General features: G+C 40.2%; 1 protein-coding gene across 2 annotated transcripts in view; it reads right to left on the minus strand.

The window, feature by feature from the left end:
* Window positions 1-4892: 4892 nt before the first annotated feature.
* The window catches only part of KIF5B (kinesin family member 5B), a 35717-nt gene continuing 20118 nt past the window's right edge, over window positions 4893-20491 (minus strand). The window contains exons 14-26 of one of the 2 annotated variants that reach the window (XM_083825187.1): window positions 19421-19627; window positions 18143-18286; window positions 17135-17320; window positions 16133-16250; window positions 15737-15798; window positions 15531-15640; window positions 15064-15165; window positions 13067-13127; window positions 12901-12972; window positions 12629-12733; window positions 11780-11996; window positions 9845-9977; window positions 4893-7424 (exon numbers count right to left, since the gene is read on the minus strand). In XM_083825187.1, coding sequence (XP_083681313.1) covers window positions 7418-7424; window positions 9845-9977; window positions 11780-11996; window positions 12629-12733; window positions 12901-12972; window positions 13067-13127; window positions 15064-15165; window positions 15531-15640; window positions 15737-15798; window positions 16133-16250; window positions 17135-17320; window positions 18143-18286; window positions 19421-19627 — 1524 coding nt within the window. In that variant the 3' untranslated portion in view covers window positions 4893-7417. Of the gene's footprint in view, window positions 7425-9844; window positions 9978-11779; window positions 11997-12628; window positions 12734-12900; window positions 12973-13066; window positions 13128-15063; window positions 15166-15530; window positions 15641-15736; window positions 15799-16132; window positions 16251-17134; window positions 17324-18142; window positions 18287-19420; window positions 19628-20491 lie in introns of both variants that reach the window. The other variant, XM_083825186.1, reaches the window with a different exon arrangement.

Below are 20491 nucleotides of genomic sequence, written 5' to 3' on the forward strand. Positions count from 1 at the left end.
AAGTTCTGCTTCCATGGCTACCAAGATCAGTTCCCAGCCACGAGATTATGATCAACAAAACTTGTCAGATGTGGCTCCAAGAGCTTTCGTTAATAAAAAAAAAAACAAGTGTGATGAGAATCTTTTGAATAATTCTAAGGGACATGAATAAGACACGCTTAAACAACTAATCTGATGAAAAGCACACAGCGAATAGCACCCACAAGATTTATCCCAGGCAGTAACCGAAGTATCCCAGGCAGTAACGAGGCGTTGCTCTGACTGAGAGCGCACACTGCGAACTGGCCTTTCAGAAACACGCAGCACACACGGCCCAGCACACGCAGAAGGGGAGCCTCACCTGGCCCCGCTTTCCTCAGAGGCTGCCAGCCCGTCCTGCCCCTTCTGCAGAGCTGCTGCCCCGCAGAAGGAAACCCTGGGGCAAGTCATGCCGGCTGAATTCCCTCCCCTGCCACGTCTGTTCTTTGGAGGTTGTCCCAAGATCTCGGTATCTTGTTGCCTCTGGAGTGCCCACCTGTATGTATTATAAAGTCTAAAGAAAGGCACGCTTACTGTCGGGTCTGAGGAAGCCCCAACACCAGCCACGGCTGAGCCATGCATCCAGGGGGAGGGGACACAGGCAGCCAAGGAGAAGTGGAGGGGGGATCCTCAGAGCCAGGCCCTGCCCTGGGGCCAGCAGCCCCCTCCCCAGCAGCCCGGGGTCAGCCGCAGGGCTCGGGACACCCTCCTGGCTTCAACCACCCCGGAGTGCTGCTGCTGTGAATCGCTCGTGTCTACAGAGGCTCTTTCATGCAGCAGTTCCCCAACGCCTCTGGCTCTGGTTCCCTGCCGCCCTGCCTCGCCGTGTGTTACCAAAGGAAGCAGCAGGGCCACTTGTCTGACCGAACACAAACCACCAAACCGCAGGTTGTGTCTCTGCCGTGTGCCAGGCTGGCAGCCGTGAAGGCCTGGTCTCTGCCAGCTCCATCACCAGGTATCCCCTTGCTCATCCCCACACGCACTCATCTCCTGCAGTCAGGTGTGGACACAGCTCTCTCCTGACAGCTTCTGCAAAGCCGCTGGTTAGAGCCGGATGAAAAGGAGAAGGAAATGTTTTATTAAAATCCACTCGGGCTTTTATGCATATTTTTATGTGCTTCAGCTCATTTTTTATGCACATTCTCTCATTTCCTGCTCGTTTCCACCAGCGTGTCTCCAGGTTAATAAACTCGGGCTAAGCTATGTGGAGCTTTTTAGTCCAATTCAAACACTCTGCATCTCTGATTAGCCCATAACAGGCAAAGCGCTTGTTTGCTGCCATATTGTCACTGAATTATCCTGCGCTGGAACTGGATGCCACTGCTTGTCACCATGGGAATGAAACATTAATTTTATGCTATCTGCATTTATTACACAGCCCATTGTATGGGCTGCCAAGGGAAACTGACAGTCCTCTAAAATAATGAGTGTGGGGGAAGAAATCCATTTCTCATCAGGAATGACTCTTCCCACCTCTCTCATGCTGCTCATGTGTTGTGGATCAATGGAGAGAAGTCAGCTGGAGATGAGAGAGGAATACAAAAATGTCTCAGAGCTTCACCTGTGAGTGCATTTGACAATGATTCACCCATTGCACAGATGAGAGTTCTGACTTTCTGCATCTTATATCACTGCTTTGCAGCTCAAAGATATGAAATCTTGTGATGTTTCCAAATATCTTCCTGCAAAAATTGTTTAAATAAAGAGCTGAAAATGCCTAGAAGAATACTGCAGTGCTTATTCAGAAACACAATATGCAGCTTTTCACAATATTTTAATGTCAAGATTCAATTCTATGCACCTCTGTGGGACAGAAGACTTTTACAGTCATCACTTTACATAGAGCAGTATTGAAAGAGACACACAGGGGACTGCTCCCGGAGCATTTATTTGTGACAAATGGCACTTGTTCTGCATGACAACAGTAGAGCTAGTCGAAAAAAAGAAATAGCATAAGTATGAATTCTGCAGGTTTGAGTTAAGTGACTCTGTAAAGGTCACACATCAGGGGATCTGCCTGATGCTGCACCTCTAGAAAGCCGATAGGGTTTCTCCCCACAGGTGGGGCGAAGGCATCAAGGGTAGCAACTGGCTGCACAACAGCCCTGCAGAAAAGGACATGGGGAGTTGTATTACGTTTATATGGCAAGGTTTTGGTTGTGGGCGGCTGCAGGGGTGGCCTCTGTGAGCCCTGCAGCTGTCCCATGTCAGAGCAGAGCCAGCTCACGCCGGCTCCAAAGGGGACCTGCCACTGGCCAGAGCCGAGCCAGTGAGTGATGTTGGTTGGGCCTCTGGGAGAGCAGATTGAAGGAAGGGGAAAAAAAATCAAACTGCTGTGCTACAGCTGGAGCTGCAGCCCGTGAGGAGGAGCCCCCGCAGGAGCAGGGGGTCTGGGGGGAGCTGCCGCCCGTGGGGGCCCCGTGCTGGAGCAGTTTGCTCCTGGGGGATGGACCCCGTGGTACGGAGCCGTGTGGGAGCAGTTCTTGAAGAGCTGCTGCTTCTGGGCAGCTCCCGCAGGCTGATTTCAGGAAGGACGGCATCCCGTGGGAGGGACCCCACGGGGAGCAGGGGCAGAGAGGGACCGTGAGGGAGTGGCGGAGACGAAGCGTCAGGGACTGACCGCAGCCCCCATGCCCTGTTCCCTGCTCCACCCAGGGGGACGAGGTAGAAGCGGGTGTCGTGCTGGAGCTGAGCTGCTCGCCCCATCGGGGTGAAGCCACCACGGGGCTGGGGAGGACACGAAGCTCTGCGTGAGTGAGCAGAGGGTGAAGACCAGGCCGGCTGCCAGCTGAGCGGGCCCAGGAGGCCGGTGGCAGAGGCCGGAGGAAGGCGGTGGTCCCCGCGCCCAGCGACGAGGAGGCCAGGCCCTGTTTTCCGCCCCCTGCTGGAGCCTTCCCGGGCCCAGCTGCGCTGACGGCGGATTTATGCGGAGACCTTTGCGGGACGGGAGGGCAGGCACAAAGCCCAGCGCAAACCGCCGCCATCCAGCCGGGCACCGCGGCCTGAGGCCGAAGCCGCCGGGGCTGCGGGCGGGGGCCGGGAGACGCCGGGTGGGCGCCGCGCTCCCCCTGGCGGCACCGGGGGCGCCCCCGGAGCTGGCGGCGGCCGTTTGGTGCCCGGACCTCAGCCCCAGCCTCAGCAGCCTCGCTGAGCCAATTAATTAATTCCCTTTTTGACACTGCTGCCGATACAAAGCTCAGCCAAGCACCCACCGAACAGTGTGAGTGGCTCCACAGCCATCTCCAACGCGGTGTTACCAGCTACAAGGCGTGTTCTCCCGATGACCCCACACATGCAGACAAGTCCGAATTCACTTTCTGGACATTATCAGGGGCCCCTGGTAGGAGCTACTCGAAGAGAGGCCGCAGGGATGGCTCGCTGAGAGCTTGCTGCGGGGGGCAGTTAGGAGTCCTTCTCCACACCCAGTCTTCTGCATTCAGGAATGCCGAGAATTGGGGTTCTGCTGCTCTCCTTACTTGCTGGAGATACTTATCAAAACTTCCCCCAGTTTCTTAGGTAGAAAAGATGTGGTAGATTTAGCTTGATTCAGTAATATCAAAATGCCTGGTGTACACGGGTATGACAGACTCCACGACACTCCTTAACTTCAAGGTATCCACGACACAGGTCTGCCACACCACGCTGCGTGGCCCTCCACCCACCCTTTTTTCCCCCTAGATAGCCATCACCCTCGTATCTTCCTTTTCAAAGATAAACTAAATACAGCCTTATACAAGTCTCATCCACATGTATTACATTTTTCTTCAAATAATCCTTTCTCTCCCCATTACACTGCGTAGCCTAGTCAATTGATACCCTCTGCATTTTCAACTTTCAGAACAAAAGACTAAAAGCAGTTAAAGTTAAAACTGCACTCTTCCCAGTCCCACTTCACTTGCCCCTTCTCCCCCGGGAAGGATTGGTTGAAAAAGGGCTACAAAGATGGTGAAGGGCCTAGAGGGGAGGACCTGTGAGGAGCAGCTGAGGTCACTTGGCCTGTTCAGCCTGGAATAGAGGAGGCTGAGGGGAGACCTCATCGCGGCCTACAGCTTCCTCACGAGGGGGAGTGGAGGGGCAGGCGCCGATCTGTTCTCTTTAGTCACCAGTGACAGGACCCACGGGAACGGTGTCAAGCTGAGGCAGGGGAGGTTTAGGCTAGACATCAGGAAGAGGTTCTGCACTGAGGGGGTGGTCGCACACTGGAACAGGCTCCCCAGGGAAGCAGTCACTGCACCAAGCCTGTCGGAGTTTAAGAAGCATTTGACTTAGTCACATGGTCTGAATTTTTGGGTAGACCTGTGTGGTGCCAGGAGTTGGACTCATTGATCCTTAAGGGCCCCTTCCAACTCAAGATATTCTGTAATTCTAGAATAAAGTGATGAAGAGAGAGGAAAGAGAGGAAGCTCAAGAAGATGAATCAGCTCAGAACCACATAGGCAAAAATCCTGATAGATTCAGTCAGTCTTTAGTAGTAATTTTTCTGATGTGGTTGCTGTGTCCCTTGGCAGTGTGATGGACTTAAGTGATTCAAGAGAGTTTTATGTGTAGCATATCGTATATACAGTGATGCATTTTGACATTTACAAAAAAAACCCACAGTATTACAGCTTCTCAGTTCATCCAAAAGGGACACTATCCCAGGCCCCTGCTTATAACAAACTTGGACAGACTTCGGGCATGTCCCTGCCCCTCGCTCAGCTTAGGCTGGGTCAATGACTGCCTGAGCAGTTTGTAGCTTATCAGTGTAAGTAACTGCAGATTTACAATGATCACAGTTTAAGCAAAGATAACTGGTCAGGAAACAAGTAAAAAGAATAAATAAATAAATCAGGACAATTTGACACGCTGATGTCAAGACTGAATAAATGCACAAATTTCAAAGATTTTTCTTCTCTTTATTTAAACACAAATACATTTACAGCATGCAGGTAAGTTAAAACTATATGGCGTCTTCCCCAAACCAATTGTTTTAAATGCATCTTAAGTGTACTGAAGTTAATTCATATTCCACAGGTAGACTTGTCCTCTCATGTCAAATTTAGAATTACGCACAGTAGTGAGTCAGCATTTAAGTTATGTAAATAATTTAGTTGTTCACCAGAAATAAATATTATTTCACCAAGTTCCTATCCTAAACCATCTTTAAAAAAATATGATCTAGAGGAACATAAAAGTAAGAACCAAAGACTGCAAGTTGAAACAGCAGTGTTGAACATTCCCTGTATAGACTGAATATTAATTTACAAAAAACAGTAATTGTCCTGTCCAGCTGACCTACGACAGCCAAACCAGAAAACAAGAAGTATATATCTTATTTAACACTTTAAGAGGCAGTTCTTGGTAAACTTCATAAAATGTTTAAAATAAAAAAGTTTAAATATAAAAAGGTACACTGAGCTACAGGCTATCATTTCTTTATTTTAAACAGGAATTTTCAGCACCAAAACCCACGATAATTACCTACAGGAATGAAACCCCCATTCACAGGCATGAGAAAAAAATCCTGCTTCATCTGAATGCATTTTAAAGAAAGTGGGGTTTTGTTTTTGATTGTAAATTAACAAATCAAGGCCTGAAAACCTGCAGTTAAGGTTGAGGAAGATAACAGACAGTATTGTTTCCATTATGAGAAGTTTCAATTGAAATAGTTTTTGCTGTTCCTTTTCTTTCTGCAGAGTGCTGTCTTTAGACATGCTCTAAAACAACTGCAAGTTTGGAGTGTTTGGCAGCCTTAATAAACAGAACAGTCTTAAAAGCTGAAAACTCCCAAATAGTGAGATTTCTGACTGATACACTCAACCATTAAAAACATCGAACTATTAAAAATTCAGTCTACTGTAGATATAGAAAACAAGTGGTTCAAGGTCTAAAATCTGACTACGCTCCATCATGATATAAATACTTTTTCTATTTATATTATAAAAAGTTGAAAGTGATTTGCTGCCTGAACAGTTATAGAATCTCTACCGTTTCCAAAATAACTGATGAGTACCCATCAAAAAATTCAAACTAACACACAAAGTGGTATTAACAGGACCTGGAAAGCTATCTAAATTCTTTCAGCAACATTAAGTTCCTTCTTTCTCAAAGACCTGGAAACTAGTTTCTATCCAGAAGGAGGCTAAAAATTATAGTGGCTAAACCCTATAAATAAGTTAGGCAAATTATACTAGAAAAACCTAAACCCCAGATTCTGCTCAGTGGAAGTATTGGAGCTCAAAAACAAAAAAAACCATTTCATTAGCCACTTTAGAGGACTTTATTGCAAAGAGAAGAAAAATATTCAACAACTACTACTTTGGACATTTCATATACCTACTTACAAACGGATTACAAATACAGTTCGCTATAGTGCTTTATTTTTATTTTAAACACACCTCTGGGATTTCCAGATCCATAGTTTTAAAAAGCTGTATCCTTTATAAGGTGTATCTGAATTTGTTGCTGAAATTAATTTTAATTGAAAGTTAAAACTTTAGCTGAAAATTCCAGTACTGTGTATGCAGTGGAATATCAAATTAAATTTTAGATTGTGCTCATTTCACTATTTTACAACAGCGAAAGTGAACCACCACAGATGTAGACAAATGGATAAACAGGCTCATCAGAATGAAGCAGAATGTTTTCACTCTACCAGACTATACTGTGTGTAGAATCAGGAACAGGACAGATGAGATAATCCATTGCCAGAGTCTTTTGTAAACTTCAGTTTACTCTTATTACTGTACAATATTTAACTCTAAATAACCCGATAAACGGGCATTTAATCAGATAACAGTTACACAGCCTTGTTCATATTGAACTCTTTAGTTCTGTGGTGCAGCGCTCGCAGTGCCTTATGGCAGTTGTCGTAAGCACACTTCAGTATTCTTACACTGTACAAAGAAATTTAGTTCCAATGCTCTATGTAGCATTCCAAAAGAAAACCATAATGTAATGTAGAGTGCTGTTCTAATTCAGTGGGACATGTAGTGTTATGTGAAGTGATAAAAATGAATATACTTAAACACTGTTGCACATTCCCTAAGACAATAAAATGTACACAAATTAAGCTAGAAAAATTGAACTAAGATTTTCTTAATGTACATTCAGCTTGGCACAGTGCAGACTAAATTTAAGACATGAAAGACAAACCGTGTAATGAGCAGAGCTACACTTTAACTAACATGTCATTTTTCAAGACGCCAAAATTGCACTCTAGTTTGTTTTTTTGGGGGAATATGGGCAGGGGGTAGGAAATCAGTTAGCAGAATTTGTAGAAGGGGAAAAGAGCTGTACAGGCCAGGTATAATTTATACATTTTCAAAAAATAATCCTACAGTCCCCAAAGGGAGAGATTATTGTCATGGAATGACTCCCTCTATACGATATCCAAGCCTCCTTACGCTGCATTTACCGTTCAGCAACTGTAAATGACAAAATAAAGAAGTTAAGTGTTCGTACCTCATAAACCAAGAAAGCCAAGCTATTTATATTTACAGTAGATTACATTCATTATTTACATCGCTTTTAAGAGCTCAGTTCTCAAACCGCTTAGATAAATGCTAACACAACATCTGCTTTAGAATAAGACATTATGCAATGCTGGAAGCATTTAAGCAATGCTGGCTGTTACCAATACAAATTTACACCAAGATAAGCTGACTAATGCAATCAAGACCAGATACCCAAAGCAGTGAACATTATAATCAAGCCAATTACAACCCATCTCCATTTCTTACAACATTGCTACTTATCCAGGGAAGGGGGAGAACTGCCTGGGTACCACGTACCCACCTAACACCTGCTGCAAAGTTTTGCCTTGGCTCTTTTGGGAAGATGAGGTGGGAATGAAGAGATCATCTGGCATTAATTGCGCTAAAAATGTTTGATCTATGTGAGGAAGTAACAGCTGACTTTTTTTTTTTAAACACTTCCAGAATCATTAAGTTAAATGGTGGTCTCCAAATGTTAAACAGCACACCATGCTTCTACTGTACCAGAACTCCTACCCTAACCAGAAACTCCGATGCTTAGTATCTGTATTAATCCTCAGAAAAAAGATACAATAGACACTACTACAGAGAAAAATGCTACTGACTGGTTACCTAAGTATTCACAAACTCAGGAGATATTTATATTTAATAATAAAATGAAGTTCAAAGTTTTGTTCCCATACTTCCATAAAGGAGAGATTCTTCCAAAACCAAAACAAGACAGTTCGAATAAATGAAACTCATTGCTCTGCCTTTAAGTGCTAAACTCAGCTTGATTCTACAGCAACGAGTAATGTGCCAATGCCAGAAGTAGTAGGAAAGCTTTACAACTGCTTAAGGGATCCTGTACATATATTATGTAGTGGGGGTTTCTTTTATTGTTGTTTTGTTGTTTGTTTTAAAAAGGGACTTTAGCCAATACTTAGATATTTTTCACTCCCAGATGATTAATCTACAAATAGTCCAAAAGTCAAAGGGCTAAGTCTCCTATTTAAAATCCCAGTGGCCGACAGTGAAAGCTCCTTCTCCAAAGCAAGATACAAGCTCAAAATCGAGTAAGTTATCGCTGATTATATCGTATAAAGACGTATAAGACTAAATAGACTCTCTTGCTGGAGTTGTAGGCAACATTATTTTAGAATGAGTTTCCACACGCTTTAGGCATCTAAAAATATATCAAGTCAATCACACCTTCATATACCTATGCATTGGACAGTGGAGCTAGATTGATTTCATAGTTGAAGTAGCTGCAAGATTACATTCACCCTGTCAAAATATTAATCAAATGTGCATGAATTGCCAGCTCCTTGGTCATTCAAATTAAACCTTGTTCAAGGTTGAAGTACATAGCACTTCAACCTCTACTTTAAGAGAGGCTACTGAACAGAACCAGGTACCCTAACTAGTTCTACTGCCTGATTTTCTTCACTAAATTGGATGGAAAACTTTGAAAAGACATTCAGCTAATACAAATGAATGAAGACAAGATTAATAAGCTGCTCTAGTACACTTCAAAAAAAAGGCCCAGGATTTAAGCACCACACAATCGATTATTTTAGGATTATTTTCAAACTGAAGATGCAGATAACCTTAACTAAGGATTTCTAGAAGGCATTCATATTACAACACTCAAAAGTGAAGATGATGACAGAAGATGCAGTAAAGCATTACTCTTGGGTAACTAACAGACCAACTACAATGCAGACATTAATTAAAGACTTGATTCTGCAAGTAACTTACGTATATTAAGTACCTGACTCAGTGTAATGATTTATGAGATTAAAGAGATTATGAGACATATTTGAGAGATATTCCCCATTTTTAAAGTGCACATATTGATTCCAACTACCATAATTGTATTTTAATTAGACAGCAATTAAAGTTTACTGGATAAAGACAGGAATTTTCCCATTAAATGCTTCCAAATTACAGACACGTTAAACAGTGCACAAAGTTAGTAAGAACAACATAAGAACAGGGTCACTTTTTTTATTTCATTGCTGAATGCTTTTTGAAGGGAACCATTCAAAAAATACTAGCGAGACAAAATAATTTAAACTCTCCAAACTCTTCTCAAAAATTAGCTATTTGCTGTGGCTGATAACGATATCCAATCGACTGTTTTTACATTTTCTTCTACTTCATTGTAACTCAACAACTACCATTTTGCAATAAATGCCAGTTTTAGAACAAAAAAAACAGAATTAGTGAGGTACACTGTTCCTCTAGCTATAAATTCCTGAAATAAGTTAATTTGATTACTCAAGTGATTTTATACAACAGAATGGACTGTAATAATACTAACAAAGAGTGGTCACGCACTTAAAACAAATCCTACAAGCCAAACTTACACTTTGTCCTGCCGTCCTCCACCTCCACGCAGTGCAACTGGCTGGCTGTTTTGAGTGAATGCACCTCCCCCACGAATTGCACTTGGATGAGTTGGAGAAGCTGCTGGATGCTGGCCAGGACGGATAGGCTTAGCTGCACGAAACAAGACATGACTTACAGATATGTACACAGCAATTTCATCTTTCATTATTCAAATTTACTAATGCTTCATTTTACAGGGGCCTAAAAGTAATAATCAAAATTGAATGCACTTTGAATTAGAGGAAAACAAGTTTAGGAGATGGTATTCCAAGAACCTGTCAGATTAGTATCAAATATAATCAGCTCTGAAAAATAGACAAGGCTTTCCTTTTATTATCCCTACTAGTGTTAAAGCTAACAAAGTTTCTGAAAATGATTTTCCCCACATGCATTATCTACCCCACCTAATGGATTTCTTTGTAAGAGTCCTATTTCTTGTCAGTAAGAACTCAGACAATTCACCACTAGAAGTTGTGTTATGTTCCTATAAAGAACCATTATATCCTGCTGTTTCTCTCACACCTCCTCAATGATATGTCACTAGTTTATTTTGCTCTACAAGCTAGTTATTTTGCTCTATGAGCAGTTCTGCATACTGGTTACTCCACAAACAAACACCACTCCATCAAATACTTACCAGCATATATTATGTAATTTGCTATATTTTGGAATTCATGTAGTTTTGACATGAAATTCACAGGCTGCATATGCTTTCATAAATTGCTTTCAGTCAGTTTTGCGCTAGCTTTTAACAAGACATACACAACTGTATAACCGTAAGAGTTCTGCCACGTTAAACAGAAAATACATAAACAGATATTAAACTACAGGTAGCAACTACATCAGAGAAACACTTCTCAACTTCTGCCTTGCAGCAAACTAATCTCCTGGAACACGTGTTCAACCAGACACTTACGTACAGGAAGCTTTATACCTGCGGTAAACTCACTAGAGAATTGTTTGTTGTCTTAGAGATCACTTGACAGAAAGATAAAGCAGGAATGCATCAGTTTTTGAGCTGCCACTTGAGGGGACCAAAAAACCCATACCAAAACCCCTCCCAAAAAAACAAAAAACGTTTCAGTCTGGAACAGCTCTTTACAAACCTATGGAATACAAGCAAAATTCAACTCCAATGTTCATTTCAGCTGAATCAGAATTTAATGGAAGTATGTTGATTACTGAAGTCCTTGTACAGGTGGATCCCATAATTACTGGTACAACAAAAACATTGTAACAGGCACAGGTAAGTCCTTCACAGGTTCCACACCCTCCTGGTCCTCAGTACTTGACAGCATAATAGCAGGTGGAAAGGAGGACCAGGAGTATGACTGCATTCCACCACACAGTAAGAAACTCTACTAGCTATCATTTTTTTTGGCTAAGAAGGGCTACTGAATATTACATGTTTTGGAACAAAGAACCAAAAATACTAGGTTAAGGATTTTTGGATGTTAGTTGGGGGTTTCTGTCTGCCCCCTCCCAACCAAGATCTAAAGAAAGCAAGACAGTTTTTGTTGTTGTTCTTGAAGGCAATGACAATCTCTCACATTGCCTTGAACACCTACTTAGCCTTAGAAATTCTTATGAAATAATGTTACAGAGCTAAGACCCTGTATTCAGCATATTGTTTTGTTCTAGGAAACAACACATACAGGACAGAAACCTAGGTAAGACTTTCCCAGCTTGTAAAAAAGTCCAGCTATCAGAAGTTGGTCATAGAAGAGACCCATTTAATAAGAAGCACACAACAAAATGCATGCACAGTCTGACTAACCACAATATAACTCGTGGTTGAAAATACACCATGTTCACGCAAGTGAATACAACTATGGTTGAAAAATGCACACATAAGAAGATAAAAAAAATCAGGAGAGAGAGAAGTTTTAGGAGCCAAGGGGTTCTCTACTAACCAATTTGTGCAGAATGTCCTCGTCTGGCCATGTTTTTGGATCTTACAGCTTCCTTTATACGGTCTACTTCCTGCTGATACCGCTTGCGATCACGAGATGCATTCTCTTTGGCTTCCTTCAGTGCAGACTCCAAAGCTTTAACTCTTTCAGCCGTAGCCCTAAGTCGCTTCTCCAGTTTAGGAAGTTCACAGCGAAGATCTGCATTATCACGTACCAGCTACAAAAATTGAATCTATTATTTTTTTGGTGTCTCTCTCCATGGGGAGAACCAACCAAGAACCCCCACAGGCTACTGCATATATACTAATGTGATAAAGTTTCATTGTATATATATATTACAGCATCACATTAGTGTATCTGTATATTTATATATATGTATAAATATATATATAACTATATACTGTATAGTCGGGCTACTATACTATGCATACTTAAGCTTCTAGTAAGTCCAATAGCTCAGCACTACGATTATCATTTGAAAGCCCGTTACTGTGGAAGGGCACACTGTCCAACACAGGCACTTGAAGACTACATTCTTATTTAGTCAGAGGGAAACAGGCAGGCATCCCTCAAATTGGAACAGTAACTCTAAACGCTAACTTTTGATCTTCCTTGATTTTAATGCAACTATTTTGTTATATACCCCCATGCACTTAAAATGTCTATTAAATGAGTCTATAGGAAAACTTTAGTCTATTGTTTTATATCCAGAAATGCATTCGAGACATGAAAATATTTAATTATAGAACAGTTACTTTATGACCAATAGTTTTTCAGTCACTTCCATAATAATGAAGCTTAAGTAGCTTATCTGTTTTTAATTAAACTTGAAATTAAGCCTCATTGTACCTGCTTGTGAACCTTTGTAAGCTGTTCAAGATTATTCTCAAGGAAAGAAATCTTCTGTTTCTGTGCAGCACTGCCTCCTGTATCATCTGAGTCAATCTCGGCACTCTGCAGTAACAAAGGCAGAGGGAGGAAGAAAAGATGCTGAATACAAATCTGAACTTACATGTTAAGATCAAGCCAGAAAAAAAAAAGATCAATTCAAAGTTTAGTTTTAAACTGAAATTTACACAACAATCTCAGAGATACCAAATTTCCGTACAGTATCACTTTACCTTTTTCACTCTAGTGGCCAGATCTTGAACAAACAGCTTCCGAAGATTGTGGAGAGTCTGAAGTTCTTTAGCCTACAGTTAAGGAGGAGGGAAAAGACAAAAATTATTTCTGAAGGAAAAAAGTAAGTATTGACATTTACTTTGGAAAGTATTCTGACTAACTTACCACAGTCTCTTCCAAACCCTTTAAATCTTGCCTCGCTTGTTCCCGCCTGTCCTGCATAACCCTAAAAGAGAATATATTCAACCTGAAGCATCTGAGCAAAACTGGAAATGTTTTAGGAGACTAGAGAGTGGTAAACACTATATGGTATAAATAGAAAATGTCTGTCTTTCAGCTGAAGTCCTCAATTAAGGTTATCACCAATGGATGACAACACTCAAATGCACTTGAGGTGGGGGAGAAAGTTTCAGGAAGAAAAGAGGGAGTACTTTTAACACTGAAGGAATACAAACACGTACTTTCAGCTGCATAAATTATGAATTTCTAAAATGGTTAAAGAAAGATTTTCAGAATCGTGTTCAGGAATGTTTGGGAAAAATCTTATCCTGCAAAATGCTCTTAGCTTTGACCAACTGTGAAAGCGTTAATTAGTACCAAGGGATGGCCTTAGGATTTTTTTTTTTTTGTTCCACCACCTCATCCCCATTACATTTGCCAAAGTTTGCATCATAAGCAGTGGAATCTCAGTTTCCAGGAATATAACCTAATGACACTACTTTTCAGAGCTGCTGTCTTCCTATTTAATGGGAAAACACTGACTGCACCGCTAATGTTTTCTCAGAATTATATTGCAGTGCATGTCTTACTCTGACAGGACACAGGGAAGGGATTTGGACTTCTCTTTTTAGGAATCAAGGTCAGAAAAAGAAGGCCATGGACTGGATGAAAACAAGCCACTCCTATTAAGTGGCCAGAATATGAGCTTCTTTTCCTCTTGAAAATTCTCCTCATCCAGTTATGTTACCAGACCACAGTTAAATGATTAAACATCTGAGGCAATAAAACATTCTGAAGAATGTCATTATCCATTTTCCAGACCTCACTGGAAAAGTCCTTTGCCATGCACATTTATGATATAAAACGGAAAATAACTGGATTGAAGGGGGAGGACATTTTTAATGCTTCTTACGGGTCTTTGGAAGAGCAAAGTTTCTAACACAGCACATGCCTTTAGGGGATTAACGCTCTCTCTCTCTCTATACACACACACAAATATTTTAGCCTGCAAAATGAAATGAGAACCACAAGTGCATTTATCAAATCTTGTAAGACAAGAAAATCTATTGTAATTGACACTGAGTGGCATATGAGTAAATGAGAATAAGATGGATTCACAAGACCAAAGCACTATTAAAATTTAAGTCACTTAAACCAACGTTGTATTTCATAGTAAGGCTACTGAAAAGAATGTGTTATTGGTTACTCGTACAGACCAATCAAACCTGATTGTGTGAACTTTATGATTAGAAACCTGAAAGTTGCCAGGTGCTTCTTAAGAAAAACTATGTGCTTTTGAAAAAGTTAAGTATTCTTAACCTCTGTAAAGGTAAGTTTATATATGCCAGAAATGGGGTGCTACTGATAGTCTAGTAGAATTTAGATTATGGTGAAATTTCTTGAAGTTCATAAATGCTTTTCAGCTTGACCTGTGGAAACTTACCCACAACTGGAATTCAATTTTAAGTCTTGCATTAACATTTCAGTCTCTTTCAAGAAAATACATTATTTAGTTACTACATGAAATACACAGCTGTTGAATCTCAACAGGCCAGGTTGAACCACCTGACTAGTTAAATTGCATAGAACCACAAAGAATAACGAAAATGTTGTATAGTCAGGGTAAACCTCTTCCAGTCCTAGAGCATGCAAAACTTAGCTTTAAAAATGAAAAAGTTAATTGCTCCAGCTTGTAGCATATTAACACAGTGAGATTTGATTTGGCCTTTGTATATCTTTCATTATTTTAGTTCCAATTTTATATACTAAGGCAGTGAAAAGCAGTGAAAAATGTTTTTAAAACGTTGTTCAAGAAGGCGCTGGAGCCTCTCTTTAATAAGAATATCATATAGTGAAAGGGACTTCATCATCCTATCAGGTCACTTGTTTTAAAAATACAAATGTTCCCACACACATTTATTTTATGCTTGATTATCACTTACGTAAGCTCATGGAGTTTTCTACTTTTTTCCTGATCAGTTGCTTTCAACTTCTCATGCTCAACTCTAAGACGTTCTTGTTCAAGCATCATCTTCTGATTTTGGCTGAAGACAGAAGTAAGTGTTAGGTGTATTTTTAAAAGGACAGGGAAGAATAGGGAACAGAGCTGCACATCTTTGTGATATCTAATGAAATTAAAGCAGAAGAGACCTTTGCCTTCTCCCTGTCACCAGAAGCATCAAACAGAAGCCCATTAAGCTGCAATCCAAATCAAATTATCAACACTTAGTAACTAAGGCTTCTGATATGTTGTGATGGGTCAGTTGATTGAAACAAACCACATCCAGTAAAGCAACACTAATCAGATACTGCTGGAGAAAACCTTCGCCACTTCCTTCCCACCCTACCATGCCTCTGTACTTGCACAGTTCAGTCATTTGGCAGTACCAAAATGATGACAATTGCTTACTCTTGGAGTTCAGTGATAAGTTTCTCCTTTGCATCAACTTCATCTCTTAGGCTACTGATTTGTTTCTGATGTGTCTCACGATGGCTCTGAATCTGCTGTTCCACAGCTTGCTATTGTAAATAAAACAACCAAACAAACATGTATTATATGCTTTCAGAAGTTGTTATACTTCATTTTGTTTAAGAAAACCAATTAAGTTAACTTACCTTGACTTCATTTGCAGTTTGAACCTTATTTAAGTGCTCTTTCTCCATCTCATGGACTTTTTCTAGTAGGAACAGGGGAGAAACGACATTTCAGCCAAGTTATACGCAATTATAGGGAAGATGGAAGTAATTCCCTCAGCCCAACACTTTAAAGTTTGGAAAAAAAGTTATCTACCTGTCTCCACATGTACCAGCTGAATCAGCAGCATCTTGAATTTGATCATATCCTTAGCACTTCAAACAGCAAATATGCTTTTCTATTGACTAATTCTGTATGTTCAGTAGCAAAATGCTATCCTGGAGCTCTGCTCTTCAACCCAGACAGAGCAATTTCCTATTTATTATTACATATTTAAACTTGGATGGGGCATGGACAGACTAAAAAGCTATGCCTACCCTGTGCTCGAAGTTGAACTAGTTCTTCATTAAGGGAATCCACAGACTCTTCCAGCTGTCTCTTCTTCTGTTCCACATTCTGAAGATATTCAGTCAACGACTTGATCTTGGCTTCATGCTTGTAGAAAAGAAAGATTCATTTACTTCAGAACTAGGTACCATGGAATTACTTCTGCATAAACACTTCATACTTCTTTTTAAAGAAGTAACCTGATCTCAAAATAAAAATGGTGCCAACTAAACTTTCTAAGAAGAATATGACTACTTGAGTAGATCTGTAATGTGGCTTGTAAAACAACGTCTTAAATTCATGCCATTCAATGAAATGAAGTAAAATGAAATGAAGTAATTTTTTTGCTGGGAGAATAAATGCTTTTGAATGTTAAATACTATCAGAGGAAAGTGATTCACTGCATTTAGAAAACAGTACTGAAATACACATTTTCTGATATAAAAGATGACCATCTGTATGGTCAATATAGAGAAAATAATAATACCAAAATATAGAGAAATTAAGTTGTGTATGTAGGTCACAATTTTGATAATTGTCCGAGAAGATTAGCAATGTGACTTCAATCACAGTGAAACAGCTGATCAGGCATTAGAAGCAAGTTTCATCTGCTATGCAAACCTACTGTAATATCACTGTGCTAATGCTACCTCTCCCACTTTCAGCTTGCTGCATTACAGCAGAGCACAAGACAGTGCCTTCTGTAAGATTTGTATTTGTAAGGAATCCTGCGACAGAACATACACACACTAGTATTTAATATAATTGCTGCAAAAGCATTATCAGGCTGCAGACATATTGCAGAAATTCTGACATCCTGTCATACAGTTACTCAGAAGGACCCAAACTGAAAATTCAGGACACAGCCGAGTCCTGTGGCTGTTCAAACGCAACTTACTTTGTTAGGTGTAAAAAATGTTACTGCAACTTTCTCCCCTTACAGGTTAACGGGATTCAAAAGAACATTTAGGAAGAACTCAAGAAATATTTACCTGTGAAATACGGAGCTGACAGGCAGCTAACTCCTTTTCATTTTCTTCCATTTTCTTATTGCTTTCAGCTTGTGTGCCTTCTAACTGTTTGCATCGTTTTACCATTGTTTTTACTTCTGATTTCATTTTGCTAATGTACAGTCTCGCAACCGTGAATTCTTCATCTATCATGCCAGTTCCCTCAGGCTGCTGAAAATTGTAGAATCACATTTAGAAAGCTTAGATACAGAAACAGAATTAAAGATGAGGTGGAACAACTTAGTGCCTAGCATCCCTACACCCACCCCAGCTGGTAATCAGAGTACTTGGGCACCAAAACATAACTTCACATTACCTAACATTATTCACATCTGCTGGGGAACTTAAATGAATAGCCGATGAATAAGCTGGAAGTACAGCACACTTAAAAGATTACCTTCAATACCCCACTTCAACGCCCCTTACAAGCTTAACACTTACAGACCTGACTCAGCCATTTATAACTTTTATCTGCAGGTTATAATCAATAAGTAATGACTGGTATAATAAACTCTTGAAAATAACTACTAGCTGTTGTGTTGTTCCCCTCCCCCTGTCCAAATGCTTTTGATTGCACAAAGGTAGCGAGTTGCTTACGACACTGCTTATGTTCCTGTCCTACAGTCATTTTCTCGATTTATCTTTTATTTCAGTTCCATGTTCCATTTTTAAGGTAATTAACATCTTGATTGCCACTGCGAGTCCAAGATGATGCAGTTGAAACTGTCATGTGAAATGGCTCTAACAACAGTATGAATGAAAACACTACTTCAGAAATCATATCTGCTCTATCTTGTCTGTGCACAATCAATTTCTATTTGGGACTTAGTAAGCCACAGCAGAAGCAAGGAACGACCTTATGCCCAAATTACTAATGCGTATGAGGGTTACTATGGTAGTTACTTTTACTGTACTAAGAAAACTGACCCTACCCATCCGTAACGTATGTGTCTGTGTGTGGCATTAAAAGATTCATCAACTAAACCTTACCTTGACATCATTATTTCCTACTGCAATTCCTATTTCTGCAAGATCTTTTAGTAAGGAGGCCATCATCTCTGTTGCTCGTTTCTTCTGATGGTTAGTCATTTCTTTAAGTTTTTGAAGCTCTGCATCTATACTGGCTAAAGTGACCTACAGTAAAAGTAGTTGTATTTTAGTAAACAATACACATCTTTAAAACTAGTTTCATATTATTTAAAATAGCAATATATATTTGCTACATTATAACAACTATTGAAGTGTCACATTGTTTTCAAAGAACATGTTTCAAAAAAATTTAACCAAAGTAAATATTCCACATAGTAAATACATAGAAGTTCTACAATGACACTATTTCTGAAAGAAAAGTTGCAGACTGTGGACAGAGGCCTTCAGCTCACAAAATGTAATCTTAAAACTCAGCAACAAAATTTGTCAGCTTTGTTAAGCAGTATTCAGAGTTATATTGGGTTAAATATTGCAGAGGATTGCATTTATAGGAAAAAAGGTACATGGAGAACAAGTCCAACACTTTTTGCTACATTTGTAGAGTTCTTCACTCTCTCCTGCTTGGAAATTAAAATATGACACCTAATTCTGAGTGTCCATAAGCACTGCAGTTACTCTAAAGTAGACTTACAGTTGGTTTGAGCTGCTGTGGTTGCAGTGGCTGCAGCTAAAGCAGCTTGCACACTCAGAAGTTGGTGGCTCTTTGCTGATCAGTTTTAAAAAACACACCTGAAGTTCTACAGCAGGAGAGTTCCAGCTAGTGATACAAAAGGATAGTTCCTGCTTGGGTTAGCTGTGACAGACTGAGAACATTGAACTGTCTTTACTTTTATATCCATCTCTCAGTTCTGTCAGCTTGCATCAGCATCAAAACTGTGCAGTAATCTTGGAATGTTATTGAGAAGACTAGCACAGTTGCCATGGATAGTTTCACTAGACCTGTAAAGATTAGGTGGCATGAAATAAACTGTCAGAGCAAAGATGGAGAAGACAGAAACAGATTTTGACAGAGCAAGAAACCTTTCAGGCCACATCAGCCAGGAAAGAATTCTCAGAGGTTTATACAAGGGAAATGAAGGGGAAAAAGAAAGCCGTATAAAAATTTTATCAGTCACTTAAGTCATCAAATGAGTTTTCTGGTATGAAACAGGTTTTAGAATTAAACTCACTTTCCCTTGTGAAAACCTTTAAATGACTCCAAGCAAGAAATACAGCTTGGAGATACAAGGCAAGAATTTTTTATTGAAGACTCAGCAATTTCTTGACCCATTTTCTTACCGATTTTTGATTGAGTTCATCACTAAGCAGTTCATACTCCTTTGCCTTATCTTCTACTTCCTGAGATTTCTGATCATAATTGACAGCTAATTCTTCAAGGGCTTGTAGCACCTCTTTCACTTCCTCTTTAGAGGCATCATTTTCAGCCTGAAGGCGATTCAACTCTGCTTGCAGGTTGTCTTGGTCCCGTCTGGTTGATGCTAAAAGCTACAACATTGATAGAGATTTGTTTAAAACAAGTCATCACCATCAAGAACACTGCACGAACAAGTAAAATCTTAGTAATGCTTTCAACTACTGTAACTGCCTATATCTACATTTTTATGATGTCTAGCATAACAAAACAAGGACACCGAGGACAGAAAGCGAGGTACACTCATACAGAATTCCTCAGCTTCTGAAGTCTTTGCAAAATGGAAATGATTACGGACGAAGGCACTTAAGACCAGCAACTGGAAACGTGCATGGAAAACTGCGAAAAGGTCACCGAACACTACTGAAGTCTGAAATTGTCAGCAGGCTAGGGATTAAACTTTCAGCACTTTAACACTGTTAGCTGCTGAAGAATAGCTAGAACAAAACGAAGAGCTGATAAAGATGCAGGTTTATTTAAGTTTTATTTAAGTAAAGAGCAAATAACAGCTCCAACTTCCTGAGTCCTCAACCCATTTCCTTCTTGCCCTATACACCAAGATTTTTTTCATTGTATTTTTTAGACTTTGTAAACATAGAATTACTTGCTCTGATATCTTGGCTAAATGAAATTGCTAGGTATTTTCCCCTATAATTAAGTTATATCACTGACATCATGCACATACAAATGGTTCAAATATTCTAGAAAGTGCAGCCTGAAGTAGCACTGAGATACTTCTCTTTTTATTAGGTACAATTAAATTCCACACATATCCCCGCCCACCATCTGTCAGTACAGCAATATTGACAAGAGTAAACCATAAAACGTATTTCTTACGGTACACCAAGGTATACTTGGTTTTGACAAACTGCTAGCTTTTTATGAAGAACACAACAGCCAATGTCTTTGCTGTTAGATATAAAGATTTCAGTTCCTTC

This window comes from Anser anser, assembly GCF_964211835.1.
Source record: "Anser anser genome assembly, chromosome: 2".
Lineage (NCBI taxonomy): Eukaryota > Metazoa > Chordata > Aves > Anseriformes > Anatidae > Anser > Anser anser.